The 15,730-nt window shown below is 54.7% G+C and overlaps 2 protein-coding genes across 3 annotated transcripts; one reads left to right on the top strand and one right to left on the bottom strand.

Annotated features, from left to right (window-relative positions):
* The first annotated feature begins 622 nt into the window (after window positions 1–622).
* Window positions 623–7,950, top strand: Igsf8 (immunoglobulin superfamily member 8). 2 transcript variants are annotated; one of them, XM_027418949.2, is made up of 7 exons: window positions 623–843; window positions 4,270–4,647; window positions 5,450–5,911; window positions 6,215–6,622; window positions 6,720–7,133; window positions 7,391–7,521; window positions 7,679–7,950. In XM_027418949.2, exons 1-6 carry the CDS (start codon window positions 780–782, stop codon window positions 7,504–7,506), a joined length of 1,842 nt encoding a protein of 613 aa, XP_027274750.1. In that variant the 5' UTR covers window positions 623–779; the 3' UTR covers window positions 7,507–7,521; window positions 7,679–7,950. The 2 variants fall into 2 exon arrangements, with proteins under 2 accessions (XP_027274750.1, XP_027274749.1); XM_027418948.2 differs by having other exon boundaries at window positions 7,391–7,950.
* Window positions 7,951–10,891: 2,941 nt separating this feature from the next.
* Kcnj9 (potassium inwardly rectifying channel subfamily J member 9) lies at window positions 10,892–14,691 on the bottom strand. The gene is made up of 2 exons (XM_035445620.1): window positions 13,842–14,691; window positions 10,892–11,302 (listed from the first exon to the last, which is right to left on the bottom strand). The coding sequence occupies exons 1-2, from the start codon at window positions 14,689–14,691 to the stop codon at window positions 10,971–10,973; spliced, it is 1,182 nt and encodes a 393-aa protein (XP_035301511.1). The 3' UTR covers window positions 10,892–10,970.
* Window positions 14,692–15,730: the final 1,039 nt, after the last annotated feature.

Here is a 15,730-nt window from a genome sequence, read left to right as displayed (position 1 = left end):
CTGAGTGTTTACAATCTCTCTTCTGTATGTGGAGGGGAAAACTCAGGTTGAAGGGATTGGGCTGAACAATGATCACCAGCTAGGAAGTCTGGACGGCTAACCCACTTTCTCTTCGCTTTGCTTTCTGACCCGGTATTAGAACAGATTTCAGTGATCTTCTAGGGTTCTAAAGCCCCTTGAGTCCAACCGTTTCACGTCCAGAAAGTCCTGGGTCACGCCGTGCCCACGTAAGTCAGCAGGGTTTGCTGCCAGGATTCAGCAGCCCGTATCACCCAACTGGATTCTGAGTGCGTAACCACAGTCACCCCATTATCCCCAGAGGCTCTGCAAGCACCCATTCTCCCGGAAAGGCTGGCAGGTGCAGGGCGGGGTGCGCTCTGAGCCAGGGTGGGTGGGGGTACAAGAGTCCAGGTGCCGCCAGTTGGCCCAGCCGGAGGCCAAAGGCGGAGCTACGGTTAGGGTCGAAGTCTGGCCGAGGCGTCGGCCAGGGGCGGCGGGCGGGGCGGGGCGAGGCGGGGGCGGGGCGGGAGTGGGGGCGGGGCCTGGCAGCAGGGCGCGGCGGGAATGGTCTCGGAGCTGCGGAGGGCGGGAAGAGCGACGGGAGGAGGGGAAGAGGAGAGGAGGGCGGGGAGTTGGCGGCTCCCGCTTAGCTGGGCTCTGCGCACCCACGCTTCACTGCTCCGCTTTCTGCCCCCCCACCCGGGCATGTGCCCCCCGCGGCTCTGGCCCTCCAGAGCCCACTCCGACCCCCGGAGCCTCCCCAGAGCCGCCTACGCAGAATGGGCGCCCCCAGCCCCACGCCGTTGAGTTCACTGCTGCTGCTGCCGCTGCTGCTAATGCTTGGTAAGCCTGGTGGTCGCCGCGTCCCTGTCCCGGCCGGGTAGGTGCTGACACTGCACATCCGAGTCAGCTCACCTTCCTAGCATTTCCGAGTTGTTTGCATCCCGGCTTCTTCATCAGGCGAGTCTCCAGTCTCTCTGGGCTCGGCGCCTGGCTTCGTTTTGCGGCCGCCTGCCTAGTCAGTTATGGGGAGGGTGGTGGCGCCCTAGCTTTAGGCCCCGAGCTGGGCATATTGGCCATCTCCTGAGACACCAGTGGACCCCCGGAGGGAGGCGCCACTTCTCAGCTTTTACACCCAGGCCCTGGGGTGGTTGTGCCCAAATACTGTGACAATCTTCTGCCCCACTCTAGGCTCCAGGCCTAGCCTTGGGTGCGTGCTTTGCGTGGGCAGTGCCTGGCGGTCTTCATAATTGCCCCAGAGTTGGCTGGAGGCCCAGGGGCTGATTCTGCCCACAGTCTTTAAAGAAAGTCTCCCCTAGTCCCCCCCCCCCAACACACACATTTTACCATCCCTCCCTCACCTCTGTCGCCACCCTGGGCCAGTTCCTCTTTGCCCTTCTTCCACTCCCTGAGACATTTGTCACAATCATTTGGTCCCAACATCATTGTCTCAGGAGAAACCAGGCTCCATGGAAACTGAACCTGGGATCTCCAAGTGCCCAGTGTCTGGTGGGTGTTTATGATGGTGTGTTCTGGGTCAACCTTGTATGGCTGGTGTGTGTGTGTGTGTGTGTGTGTGTGTGTGTGTGTGTGTGTGTGTGTTGGGGATATAGGGAAGGTGTGTAGAGGATTCTGGGGTGTTGTAGTCAAGTCAGAAGTCTATGGCACCCCAACTGTCTTCTCTGGCTTAGACCAGAACTGCATGGTGCCGGAGCTGTTACCTGCTGCAGGTCTTGGGCTTCTGGGGCCAGGATGAAAACTCTCCTTGGGGAACAAAGCAGGAGGCAGAATGAGGGAAACGAAGGAGCTGTGGGGCTTGGTTGCCTAGTGATTGCCTCTTTTCCCTAGTGGGCTTTATGGGGCAGGGATGAGCCCAGGGGAGGTCGGGAGGAGTGAATGTTGCAGAGAGAGAGAAGAGCCTTCTGGCATCTGAGCCCACCCCATTCAGCACTGAGGTTCACTTCCCAGACAAGGAAAATGGAATATCTTGTTCCAGAGAGCATATCCAATGAGGGTTGGGGCTGGGATTTGAACTCGATCTGACTCCCAAATCAGGCCTTTGGCTGTTAGAGAGGAGGTGGCCTGGCGAGAGAGAACCTTGTAGCAGCCTATTTCCTGAGGTTGTGGGGACAACTTTCCCATGGGGATCTCCAAGCATCAGCACTTGTGGAGCCAGGAAGGTGGGAGGGGGCCTTCTGAGCAGCCTGCCCATGGGCAGCTGGGAAGGTGTCAGCCTGGCTGTCTTTAACATCACCCTGATTATGAAATATGCCTGGAGCAGTGTGTGCCTGAGTCACTCATTTCACTGGTTCAGCGTCAGAACTAGAAGCTCTGAGTTCTTAAAGATAGGGACTGAGACCCGGGAGAGGAGAGAATTGGTCCTGTGTTGGCCTCCTGACTCTAGCCTCAGCTTCAAGTGATGATCATGTGTTGAGTGACGTAGCCAGAAGAAGAACGCTAGGAACGGGAGGGCTGGCTCTCAGGCTTCTGGGTGTTTTCCTCCAGTGCCAGCAGCAAAGCTGTGGACTTCCCCCTGGGAATCCTAGAAATTACACAGTTTGGTACATCAGGCCTCCCCTTGGAAGGAAGTGTCTCATCTTCTTGGTTTTGTCCCTCTTCGGAGTGTGTAGAGACCCTCCAGAAATGGCAGGATCTAGACCACATCACACACTGTCTTACTTTTCTATCTAGAAGAGAGGTGGTTCTCTTCCCAGCCAGGCCTTCTCTTCTGTAATTACAAAGCTTTGGACTCAGATCTGGGTTCAGATCCTCGCTCCAGCATTCCCTAGATGTGCTCTTTCTGGGAGTTCCGTAATTTCCCTCACCTGTGAAATGATTGCCCACCCTCCTTGCGTTCTGGGATTCTGTGGTCTTTTCTAGAAGTAGCTATGGAATGGTGAGAGAAGAAAGCAACTGAACACTCCAAGGTTTGTCTGTCGATACAGGGGTGGGGGTAAAATAGATGGAGAGAGAGAACAGGGAGAGAAAGAAAGAGACAGCAGGAGCTTAGGGTCTCCTTATAGAAAGGGGGCTATGTAAATGATGCACAACACATGCAAATCATATGCAAATGACCACTTTTGATGGGGCGGGTGCGGGTGTGTGTGTGTGCATGGTACATCATCTGGGCTAGCCAGAAGGTTGGCAGACTCTGGGGGGAAGGGATCTTCTGCCCCAGGCCAGGGCAGAGCCTGATTCTTGCCCCAGAAGCCACAGCTGCCTGTGTAGCCTTGTGGGCTGGGAGAAGCAGTGAGCTCATGGCACAGCTGTAGTGGAGAGGGTATTGTGTGGTGAGAACTGACTAGGCCCGTGCCCTGTTCAGCATGGTGCCCCGTCCAGGACAGTACCCCATCCAGCCTGGGCCACTGGCTCCATTGTCTAGCCCAGGTGACAGAGCTAAGCCAAGCAGCCTTTCTGTAAGATTTTGTCAGGTCCCTTCCAGCAAAGGTCTCAAAATCTCTTAGCTAGAGGCTCCACCTGAGCACACCCCCACACATGAATGGGGGGTTAGAGAAAAAGACCCAGCCAAGAACGGGGGAGTCAGGAGCCAGACGTTGTCTTTATTTATTTCTCATTTTAAATTGTGTGTATTTGTGGTCTATGGGGGTGCACGTGTGTGCATGCGTGCAAGTGCACCTGTGTGAGAGTCTGTGTAAAGGCCCTAGATCAACCTCAGGTGCTATAAAACCTTCTGTTTTATTATTATTATTATTATTATTATTATTATTATTATTAGAGAGAGAGAGAGTTGTATGTGTGTGTGTGTGTTTAGGTCAGAGGACAACTTTCAGGACTTGGTTCTTTCTTCCCGCAGTATATTCTGGGGATCAAACTCAGGTTGTCAGGCCTCTGTGACAACTGCTTTTACCCACTGAACCACCTCACTGGCCACCATGCCAGGCTTTTTGTGTGGTTGCAGGGACTTGAACTCAGAAATCATTTTCCTTATTGGGATGCCTCCCTGGCCTCCAGATGCACTCTTTTGTTCACGTAGGTGCTCTACCTCTGGTTAGCTAGAAATGGAGACTTCCTCTGTTCTGAGGTGGATCTGGCTCATGTTGATGTGATGAGAGGCTGTTGTCTAATGGCCCAGCATCTCTTCCCTGGTCTCATCTGTGTTTTATGGCCCAGCTGTGTTCTAACCTTCCCTAGGTTTCCCTTTGCTCCCAGGCAGCTTTCAAGAATGGTGCTGATGGTACTGGGCATCAAATAAAGACCCAATCTTTCTAAAAAAAAAAAAATTCCAATTCTTTCTGCCTTTCCCCACAGGCATCAGGTGCTATGCCCGGCAGGTGCATGTCCCCAAGGGGCCTCTTTACCGTGTGGCCGGCACTGCTGTCTCTATCTCTTGCAACGTGAGTGCCTATGAGGGCCCTTCCCAGCAAGACTTTGAGTGGTTCATGTACAGACCAGAGGCCCCAGCTACTTCACTGGGCATCATCAGCACCAAGGATAGCCAGTTCACCTATGCTGTGTTTGGGCCTCGTGTGGCTTCTGGTGACCTGCAGGTGCAGCGCCTGAGGGGAGACTCCGTGTTGCTCAAGATTGCTCGCCTTCAAGCCCAGGACTCTGGCTTTTATGAATGCTACACCCCCTCCACAGATACTCAGTATCTGGGCAACTACAGTGCCAAAGTGGAGCTGAGAGGTACTGGGCTCTGAGCTGGGTGGTGAGAGAGCCTTCCAGATTTAGTTTTTCTTCCTCCTCCTCCTCTCACTTCCTCTTCCTTCTCCTCTTCTTCCTCTTTCCACTCCACCCCCCTCACCCCCCACACCCTTCACGGCCCTGGAGATTGAATCTACAGTGTTGAGCACACCAAGGAAGGAACCTCCTAAGCTATATTCCCCTGTGTTGCTTCTTGAGACTGGGTCTCATCCTGTAGCCCAGGCTGGCCTACAGCTCACTAGCCTAGGCTGGCCTGAAATTAATGGCAATTCTTCCATAATTTGCTGTGTAGCCCCAGGTTACTTTAAAAAACTCTCAGCCGTCTTCCGGTGTCAGGCGCCACTGCCATCAAGCCTGCCTTTCTAGCACGTTCGTTTCTTTCCTGGGGACCAGATGCAGAGACTTTCCAAGTTGCCCGGACTGGCATCTGAATTTGTTCTGTAGCCCCAGTGGGCCTTGAACTTGGTTCTTGTGCCTTAGCCTCCTGGGGAGCTGCGATTATAGGCCTGCACCATGAGGTGTAGCTTCTTTAGAGAAGGAAGACAGAATTACTTTTTTGTGTATTTAAAACAAGTCAATCTCAGACACCAGAGTGGGTGTCAACAGGCTTGTTCTGTGAAATTCAGCAAGTATTTATTGAGCACCTTGGTATGCCCAGACTGGGCTTGGCACCACTGAGTTTTAGGAGTCCTTGCCATCCAGGAGCCCACAGAGTAGGTAGTGAAGTAAGGTACATGCGGGCTGCCAGCTCCCAACCCTTTCTCACTGACGCCTTTCTCTCCAGTTCTTCCAGATGAGCTGCAGGTATCTGCTGCCCCTCCAGGGCCCCGAGGCCGTCAGGCTGCAACCTCCCCCTCACGCCTGACAGTGCACGAGGGCCAGGAGCTGGCGCTGGGCTGCCTGGCTCAGACCAAAACACAGAAACACACACACCTGTCCGTATCCTTTGGGAGAGCCATTCCTGAGGCGCCAGTGGGGCGGGCCACTCTACAGGAAGTCGTGGGACTGCGCTCAGACATGGCCGTGGAGGCTGGAGCTCCCTACGCTGAGAGGCTGGCCGCGGGGGAGCTGCGGCTGAGCAAGGAAGGGACTGACCGGTACCGCATGGTGGTTGGGGGTGCCCAGGCTGCAGACTCGGGCACCTACCACTGCACTGCTGCTGAATGGATTCAGGATCCTGACGGTTCCTGGGTCCAGATCGCAGAGAAGAGGGCAGTCCTGGCCCATGTGGATGTGCAGACATTGTGTGAGTGTCACATGTCCCCCTGAGGGGGTATCTCAGTGGGCATCAGGGGTGGTGCTACATGACCATCATCCTGCTACATCATCTTCCCTGGAGTGAGCCAGCCGTCCAGGCATTACTCACTCTCTATCCATGGTTTCTCTGCTCAGATATTGAATGTGGAGATACAAGGGCTATGGTGGAAGGGTGAAATTCAGGTCCTGGGGTGAGGGACAGATAACAGGCCTCTACGTTTTTTTGCAAAGAGGTATTGAGGACGGGCCCCAGGCATCTCTGTGACTCCTTCCTTCCCCTGCTGTGTTTCAGCCAGCCAGCTAGCAGTGACAGTGGGACCTGGTGAGCATCGGATTGGCCCAGGGGAACCCTTGGAACTGCTATGCAATGTGTCAGGGGCACTGCCCCCAGCAGGCCGGCATGCTGCGTACTCGGTGGGCTGGGAGATGGCTCCTGCAGGGGCTCCTGGGCCTGGCCGCCTGGTGGCCCAGCTGGACACAGAAGGTGTAGGCAGCCTGGGCCCTGGCTACGAGGGCCGCCACATTGCCATGGAGAAAGTGGCATCCAGAACCTACCGGCTACGATTGGAGGCTGCCAGGCCTGGTGATGCAGGCACCTATCGCTGCCTCGCCAAAGCCTATGTTCGAGGGTCTGGGACCCGGCTTCGTGAAGCTGCCAGCGCTCGTTCCCGGCCCCTCCCTGTGCATGTGAGGGAAGAAGGTGAGAGCTGAACCCTTGGCAGGGTTCAGAGGTTACAGAATTTATTTCCTAGCCCCTGAGCCTTCACCCTGTAACCCCCATGTCCCTTGCTCTGCAGGTGTGGTGCTGGAGGCCGTGGCATGGCTCGCAGGGGGTACTGTGTACCGGGGAGAGACTGCCTCCCTGCTATGCAACATCTCTGTGCGTGGTGGTCCCCCGGGGCTTCGACTAGCCGCCAGCTGGTGGGTGGAGAGACCAGAGGAGGGCGAGTTAAGTTCTGGCCCTGCTCAGCTTGTGGGTGGAGTGGGTCAGGATGGTGTGGCAGAGCTGGGAGTCCGGCCTGGAGGGGGTCCTGTCAGTGTGGAGCTGGTGGGACCCAAGAGCCATCGTCTAAGACTACACAGTTTGGGGCCTGAGGATGAAGGCATATACCACTGCGCCCCAAGCGCCTGGGTGCAGCATGCGGACTATAGCTGGTACCAGGCGGGCAGTGCGCGCTCCGGACCTGTCACAGTCTACCCTTACACACATGGTGAGTGGAAACTACCCTCCACTCATCTGCTCCAACCGTGTTTGCCCCCTTCTGCTTTCCTGTCTTCCCTGCTATCCTTTTCCTGTATCCCTTTGCATGAAGAGCCCCAAACTGACCTCCGTGCTGATTGGTGCGGTTGTAGGTGGGCAAGGATGGCCCACTGAGTCAGGAAAACCTGCTGGGGAGAGTGCCAGAGAACTGTACGACAGCCGGTGGAGGACCATGGCACTCTCTGAGCAGAGCCATCTTTCTTCCAGCCCTGGATACCCTATTCGTGCCCCTGTTGGTGGGTACAGGAGTTGCTCTAGTCACTGGCGCCAGCGTCCTTGCTACGATCACCTGCTGCTTTATGAAGAGGCTGCGGAAGCGGTGATCTGTAGCACCCCAGGTGAGGGAAAGGGTACCCCAAGTCCCATCTTCCTCGGGCTTCCTGTGTGCTCCATCTGGACAAGAAGCTGCCAGCTCAGTCAGTCCTGCAGGGTCATGTAGCAGGGTGAGGGCCAAAGGGAGCCTGGTCCTCAGCCTTCTCCACATACTCTCTCTAGTTTCTGCAGGTGTCAACTGTCTTCCAGCCAGCGCCGCTCCTCCTCCGGTTGCCTAGATACCCTCCCCTCCTCCGCCCAGCCCTCCTTTAATTTATTTGTCCTGTCCCTGCCTAGAGTGGAAGCTGCGGCTCCCCAGTTCCTCACACCTTTCCTCGGGTTCTCTGTCCTTGGTCTCACACTCATGCTGTAGGAAGGCCAGTTCCTGTCCTCAAACTAGTTTTTGTTTTGTTTTGTTTTTTTAAAATGTGAATAAACTGGTTTTATAAAATCCAGGCCTGGTTGTGTTTTCCCTTGCCACGAAGCTATAAAAGGCAGCAGCGGGGGTGCGTGGGGAGGGGGTGGTTGTTAGTAGGGAGATTGTTGGGGCTTGACAACCTATTCTGGACAACCCAGGCCTCTTTTCCCACCATAAACACCATCTGTCCTTGGTGGGCCTTGCTACCCACCCACTGCAGGAGGGGATGCCTGGGTCCCATCTGTTGCCTAAAATGTCAGTGAGGAGCCAACTCCTAATGGGGCTTCCACATAGGAAGAGAGGGTGAGTTCCAGCTGAGCTTGGCCCTTTTCACAGCATCCAGAGAGTCTTTCTAGGCTCCCCAGACTGGGGCACACCCTCCTCAGTCTCATTCTCCTGGTTGGGCTAGTCTCGGGCCAGACTCCTCCCACCAGGCCCTGGGGCCTCAGTCTTTGTCATCCTGACCTTAATTATTCTCTGACTACAGCAGAATGGGAGCCTCGGAACACAGCTGCCTACTTAGGGACAACAGCAGTCGGGAGGTCCTGTGTCCTCTGTGTACACAGAGCCGCTGCATCTCCCTGCCTGAGGGTTCTCGGGTCCGGAGAGTCTCGGCTGTTCTGTGCTTCAGGCGGCATCCAGTCTTCCCTTTTCATTTAGTAATTTAACATTTATTGAGCACTATGAGTTTGCCAAGTATCATTTTCTTTTTGTACAGATAAGGAAACTGAGGCCCAGAGAAGTAATGTGTCTTGCTGAGAGCCATAGGGGTAACTAGGGACAGTCAGCACTGGCAGTAGAACACAGGTCTCCTGACTGCCCTGGACAGTGGTGCCTGAATGGTGGCGTCTCAGTGACTTCCAGGAGCAGCTTCAGTGTCTCCAGTCTAATGCCCTGTATGCGGATGCCAAGCACCCCACCCCCTCTTACTCGGACTCCACCTTTTCCCCAGAATTCAAACCCCGGACGCTCCCTGTGTTCTAGGTCAATACGTGTATGTGGGACTCTAGCCCGTACATGTCCACGGACCTCATTTTTGAGGGTGACCCAGGTGGTCCTGAAACCTGAGTCCAGTGTTAGACTGAAGGGGAGAGGTGACAGCTTGCGTCCCCTGAGTGAACCCAAGCTGAGCTGGGCACTGGGGAGAGAGTCATAGTGCCCCATGGGATGCTGGCTTCTTAGCCTGGAGTAGAGCAGCAGACCTTTATTCAAGGACAGGAGCGGGCATAGCCAGGGCCAAGGTTTGAACTAACCCCGTCAGAGGATCTGTTCACCCTGGCTACACTCAGCTCCAGGGGGCCAGCTTCAAGTCCCTTGACCGATCTTCTGCTCCTCAACTCACCATTGCTCTCCCCTCACCATCCCGAGACGACTGGGGACAAGTCCAGGATGCAGTGGGGATGGGATGGGAGTATGTATCTCCAGGGTCCCCTGTCCTGACAGGAAGAGGGCAGGCAGCAGATAGCCGGAAGTATAAGCTCCATTTTCTCCCCTAGTCAGTTTTGCCTTGTCAGTCCTGCTAGCTAATCGTCTTTTATGTTGAAGCCCATTGAAGCTCAGCTGCCCACTGCCTCCTCAGGAGTTCCCCAAAGGCCTTCTTACTGTTTCCACCTGCTTCTGTTGTCCTCTCATCTTCCCAGATGCCACCTCGCTGTCACTGGCCAATTACCACTGACGTTTCAGTTCTGGGACCCAAAGTTAAGCTCTTCAGCCTGGACCTGGCTCCCTTTCCCTGACATTTCCCTTCTCATTTCTCTGTTCTTAATGGTCCCTGGCTTCTTTTTAGCGCCTGCAGCTTCTCCTCCGCTTAGACGCCTCAGCCCAGTGTAGTCCCCAGACTAGCAGTGTCAGCTCGATCTGGGAACCTGTTAGATCCGGGAACTAGTTAGACATGCAGATTTTTGGTTTCCATCCCGGACCTACTGAGTCAGAATGTTGGGAGTGGGACCCAGCAATCTGTTTTAACAAGCCCTCCAGGTGAGTGACACAAAGCTCATTTCCCCTGCCTCACTCAAGCCTTAGCTTCCTGGTTGCTAACACCCTCTTCTTGTCCTAAGAGCTTCCTGTGGGCTCCTAGTGTGAGCCACACTTCCTTCAGTTGCTGTGGGTGTTTCTGACCTCCACCTGTGCTGTGCCCCGGTGTTATGACCAGGTCTTTGAATACCACACCTGATGGATATCCAATCACTATTTTGAATGGGCCCTTGTCATTGTGCCCCAAGGATAAGCTACTTTCCCCAGGATCAGGCTTCCCTCATAAAACCTCTTATTAAGCCTCCCATGACCTTTCTTCTGCTTTAAGGTTTCACTCCACTGCCACAAAAATAGTTGTCCTTGGGTCTCTCCTGGTCCTGCTCCAGGGCTCCTGCTCAGCATCTACCCCCTTGGCTTGTTTCCCTATACCCCGAGGGCTAAGGCTGTGGACACTTTTCCGACCCTGTCATAGTGGGGTAGTGAAGCTGGATAGGGTCTTATCTATACCCTCATCTACCCAGTTTTCTCTTCTCTGACTCAACAGTGGCCACTTTGTCTAGACAGGTGTGTCACACATAGGGAGACCAGCTGAGGAGACGAGCAGGGGCAGCAGTCCATCTGACAGGCCCTCTGGTTTAGCCGTGTCCCCTGGTTTGAGGCCGCCTCTGTCTGGAAGAACAGGGTACTGGTAGGTTTCGCACAAAGGTGTGCTGGGGGGTTAAGGCAGTACTGGCTTCACCAGCTCTTGATCCATTTGCCACCCAAGCTGTCCTTTGGCTGTCTCTGTCTGCTCCACCTTCCCATTCAACCCTGTAAACCCATCCTTCTGTCCATCCATCCACCCACAAACAGATGTGAAGGTCAAAACACAGACAGACTGATGGGTTCTTTCATTCCCATCCTCTCTTCTCTTCAAACCAGGACTTCTTCCTTCCCTACTGGATCCTGGACTCAGTGGGCCTCTCCCAACTTTAGCCATGCCTTGGGACATTGCCTGCCTCCTCTTCTTCCATCCCCATCCTGCAGCTTCCTCGTACCTGCGTCTAGCCCCCTGGTCTGCCACAGGGGTTTGGAGAAAACCAGTCACACCTTGGACTCACTCTCTGGGGGTGGCAGGCAGCCATTCTGCTCCTTGTCAGCTCCATCTCCCCCACCTGCTCCCTCCCCAGCCCCCTCTTCCTCCACCTTCTCATCCAGCCTGCTAGGGATGGACCAGTAGAGATGGGCATCGAGGCGGGCGGCAGCTTCCGCCAACTCCCGGGCACTGCACGAGGGTGTGGGCACCTCAAAGGTCTCGTGGAAGCTGGCATAGTCCACCTCATAGAAGCCGTCCTCCAGGGTGAGCACAGATGTGAACCGGTGGCCCCACAGCACTTCATCTACCAGGTAGGAGCTGCGAGCTTGGCATGTCATTCCTGTGGGGAGGGGAGAGGCATCGTCAGTCAAAGAGACTGCAGCTCGAGCTTCCCTCTCCTGCCTCTTACCCCACAGCCCTCTTCTTTCCCCCAAGAGTCCCCCTCTCTCTGGTCAGCTCTCGTCTCCGTTTGCCAGCCTCTATTTCCCTTGCTCTCCTTTGAGAATCTTAACCTTAAAACCAATCCTAGGGATCATCTGGTCCAGCTGCCCACTTCTCATCGTCTCCTTGTCCAACTCCTAAGCATTCCCAAGTAATGGGCAGCTAGCTGAATTGATTACCTCCCAGGGTTGAAAGCTCACCACCTCGTTAGAAGGCCAGTCCTTTGTGTATTGCATTGATGTGTGTGTGTGTGTGTGTGTGTGTGTGCGTGCGCCCTAGCATATATACCACAGGATGTATGTGGCAGTCAGAGGACAACTTGTGGGAGTCTGTTCTCTCCACAGTATGAGAGCTGGGGATCTAACTCAGGTCCTCGGGCCTGGTGGCAAGCACCTAAGCTTGCTGAGCCATCTGGCTCTGTGTTGTCTCTTATGCAAACTGGAATCTGTCCCCTAGAAGCTCATTCCCTTCCCACCTGACGCTCCTTTAGCGGCTGTAAATATAGAGCCAGGTTCCCTTAGATCTCTTCCTCAGATTGGACACTCAGGAGCATTTCTCACTTGATCTGGCTTTGGAAAAGTTTACTATCTTCACTGCAAATGAGAATGGTCACCGAGGACCACCAGGTAGGAGTCCGCATGAAGTGTGATGGCTTTTCCAATTGTGGCCTCTTCTATGCATAAAAGAAGGCTCTCCACCACCTCTTGCTTCTGGCCAGGATGCTGTAGCGAAGTGGCCTGTGATTACATTACATAAATGTCTTTGGAAGCTGCATCACGTTGCTACAGCAAAGCCTGTGGCCAACTAAAACCCCCAGTCTTTCTCCACCAGAGCCTCTCCATGCTGTGCTTACATAAGTGATTTTTTTAAGCCTAAATGTAGAATTTTATATTTATTCCCTTTAAATGTCATCGAGTTGGGTTTTTTGGCTCATTATTCTTGCTTTTCAAAAGCACTTTGGATCCCAAAATACTACCATCCTTCCCAGCTTTATCTCTAGAAAAATCAAACATGCTCCCACCCCCATGTCCTTTTACCCTGCCCTTCCCAGTCCTTGCCCTGGGGCTGTGTCCTGCCTTCCCTGCTGGGATTTTGCACCCTCCCCTCAGGGCAGATCTTTTTGGTCCTACTTCAGAGTCTCCCCCAAACTAATACCATCTCAGAAATAGAGGTGTAAACATTCACCAGCCAGAGACCGGCTGACATTGAAAGTCTGGCCCTGTGACATCTTGGGGACATTGGTATCCTATGGCAAAGCTGGAATCAGATGTATCCAGTGAAGGTGGGGAGGGAGAGGTCCCCAGGGCTTCTTCAGAGAGAAGACCTGAGAAGCAGAGATGGGGCTGTGGGGTGTAAGGGTGGGTGGGAGGTGGAAGAAAAAGGGAAAAGAAGACAATTAAAAAAAGTTCTTGTAGCAAAACTGCCCAAGATAGTGTCAACAAGGAGGGATAGCTGGAGAGACGGGAGGGGGGGTTGTAAGGGAGGGGGAGGGGGAGGGTTAGGACCAGCCTAGTTGGAGTGGAGGAGGAATGGGGGGTGGATAGAACTGAGATGGTGAGGAAGCAGAGGATGCGTCTGCCTAGGACCAGGAGCAGAAGACTAGCAGCAGGGAGCAAGACTGTCAGTAGCAGCGCTGTTGCTCCCCCTGGTGGTCCTTTGGTTCTCTACCTGCGTTTTCCCTATCGTCTTTGGTGGCTAGGGCCTCTTAAGGGACCTGCTTTTGCTCCTATGCTGGTCCCAAGCTCTTGACAGTGTAGGCCTGAGTGAAGGCATTGATGTCACACTTCCTTCTGGAAAGGTGCTAGAAATTGCAACATCAGGGAATATTAAGAGTAACAGATGGGGTAACTGAGGCAGAAGTGAGACCAGTTCTCACCTCCCCACGCCTATGTTTGCCTCCTTGGGAAATAGCTCAAAACAGTCTAATTCCAGGGCTCTGGACTTCTGGGCATCAAGAACTCTGCACTTAACCTTCATCCCAACACCGCACTGGGAAACACTGAAGATAGACTTCCTGTGTTCAATCCAGGCTACGCTATTTATCTGCTTGTGACAGCGGGCTATTTATGGGACCTTTCTTTGGGGCTACTTATTCTCTGAAAAGTGGCCACAGTAATAATATGTAACCTCCAGGGGAACCTTGCTAGGATTAAATGAATTCAGAGATGTAAAGCGCTATTCAAAGTGACATACATGTCAGGTCAGGGCCTCAAACTAGCGTCATTTCATAGAACTCCTCCAAGCTTTTTTCTCGACTCTGCAAAGTCACCCTCCTGTCCATCCCTTTCATTTTCAGCCCTGGCCCAGCACACCCTCCTCCTCCACCTGTCACCCTGGACTCCACTCCCTGTCCATCTTTCTGCACCCCCCCCCGCGCGCCCCATGCTATTCTCGCTATAGCCCTGCATCACCGCTCCCATCCTCCAGCCTGCCCGCACCCGTGGCCTCCACCATGCCCTCTAGAATGACTACGATCTCGAAGTCGTCCCTCTCGAGGGCGCGGCGAGACGCCTCCCAGAAGGGGCTGGCGGCATCGATCTCGTGGCTGATGACAAGAGGCGAGACGAGGAAGAGGCGGTCGTCCCCCGTGTCGAAGCCCACGCTGAGGTCAGTCTGGTGCAAGGGGATGAACTCGCCCTCGAGCGTCTGGCGCGAGCGGATGAGCTTGGCGCGGATGGAGGCCTCGACGATGTGCGAGGACCGCAGGTCGCCCACGCGGAACATGAGGCAGAGGCGCCCGTCGCGCAGCGACACCACGGCGTGCGACGAGAAGACCAGCGTGGCGGCCCGCTTGTTGGGCTGCGAGATCTTGACGAACATGCAACCCACCATGAAGGCGTTCACCATGGAGCCCAGGATGGCCTGCAGCAGCAGCAGCACGATGCCCTCGGGGCACTGGTCAGTAATGACGCGGTGCCCGTAGCCGATGGTGGTCTCGGTCTCGATGGAGAAGAGGAAGGCGGCCACGAAGCCGTTGAGGTTGTTGACGCACGGGGTCCACGCCGTGTCCTCCAGGTGCTCCAGGTCGCCGCGGCCGTAGGCGATGAGCCACCAGATGGCGCCGAAGAAGAGCCAAGTGAGCGCGTAGGCGAGCACGAAGAAGAGCAGGCTGAGGCGCCACTGCAGGTCCACCAGCGTGGTGAACAGGTCGGTCAGGTAGCGGTAGGTCTCGCGCACGTTGCCCTGCTGCACGTTGCAGCGCCCGTCCTTCTCCACGTAGCGCTGGCGGCCGCGGCGCCGGGGCGGCTCCTCCGACACCGGGGAGAAAGCGGCATTGTCCTGCGCCATGGCGGCCGCAGCCGGACCCCTGCGGGGACTTAATAGAGGCGTGCCGGAGTTGATGGATCCACCCCGAACTCGGGGTCTCTTAGCCTCGATTTCCCCCACTTGCTGGAATGGGAACTACAACCCTAACCGCCCACGGACTCAGAAAGTTGGGGGGTCGGGAGGGCTGGAGGGCTGGCTCAAATGGCTCACTGGTTGCTTGCTCTTCCAGGGGATCTGGAAACGTTTGACTGCCAGCACCCACAAGTATGTGGGCTCACAGCCGGTGGCCACTCCAGTCTCTTGCCCTCTTCTGGCCTCCGAGGGTGATGCGCAGCATACATGAAGGCAAAACACCCACACGCATAAAATAAAAATGAAGGTTAAGAAAAAGTAGGGATCACACAGGGTAATGAACATGGACCGGGCAGCACAGTGTACGTTCCATGGGAAGGAAGTGTTAGAGATCTCCGTGACACAGATCTCGGTGTCACTACCTCAAGCCGGAGTGTGTAGCACCTCACAGGCAAGCCCTACCAGACACCTGGGATTCTAAAACCCTAAGACGTGGGTTCCTTGGCAGGGATGAGGACTTCCAACGCTCGTTCCCCAGCTATTATCCTCTCCCCAAGGACTCTTCATCATCCTATAGGAAGACCCACCTAAAGGCTGTTTTGAAGTTCATGCCAAGGCTATTCCTTCTCTTCTGTTCCTGAATCTCACTCTTTCCACCTCTTCCTACATTGTTTCTCCACCCCAGACTTACCAAGGAGAGAGAGAGAAAAAAAAAGTAAGCTGTGCACAAAAGAACCTGTCCAATATGCAAAGGTTCAATGTTCCCAACGTTAGGAAATTCCCACTGGCAATTCTGATTGCTTAATCATGGTCACTGATGCTTTGATATCAGCCCATCTCCTGGGCTCTTTCCCAGAGCAGACATGCTGAACAGGCTTAGCAATAGGAGGCTGGAGGCCATGTGAGATCAACTGCCCACAGCAAGAATAAAGGAAGCTCCAGGCCATCCAGGGTTACTCTAGTCTAGTATCTTCCAACTCGATTCTTT

Source organism: Cricetulus griseus, chromosome 5, assembly GCF_003668045.3.
Source record: "Cricetulus griseus strain 17A/GY chromosome 5, alternate assembly CriGri-PICRH-1.0, whole genome shotgun sequence".
Lineage (NCBI taxonomy): Eukaryota > Metazoa > Chordata > Mammalia > Rodentia > Cricetidae > Cricetulus > Cricetulus griseus.
The sequence above is the reverse complement of the archived record's forward strand: the minus strand, read 5'-3'. Positions and strand labels throughout refer to the sequence as shown.

What these genes read in the sequence shown, in the direction of transcription:
- Kcnj9 (XM_035445620.1), bottom strand. Translation starts at nt 14,691, where the DNA reads ATGGCGCAGGACAATGCCGCTTTCTCCCCGGTGTCGGAGGAGCCGCCC. An exon ending in GGGCATGGTGGAGGCCACGG is followed by an intron (nt 11,303 to 13,841) that starts GTGCGGGCAGGC and finishes CCCTCCCCACAG; the next exon opens with GAATGACATGCCAAGCTCGC.
- Igsf8 (XM_027418949.2), top strand. Translation starts at nt 780, where the DNA reads ATGGGCGCCCCCAGCCCCACGCCGTTGAGTTCACTGCTGCTGCTGCCG. An exon ending in GCCGCTGCTGCTAATGCTTG is followed by an intron (nt 844 to 4,269) that starts GTAAGCCTGGTG and finishes CTTTCCCCACAG; the next exon opens with GCATCAGGTGCTATGCCCGG. An exon ending in TGCCAAAGTGGAGCTGAGAG is followed by an intron (nt 4,648 to 5,449) that starts GTACTGGGCTCT and finishes CTTTCTCTCCAG; the next exon opens with TTCTTCCAGATGAGCTGCAG.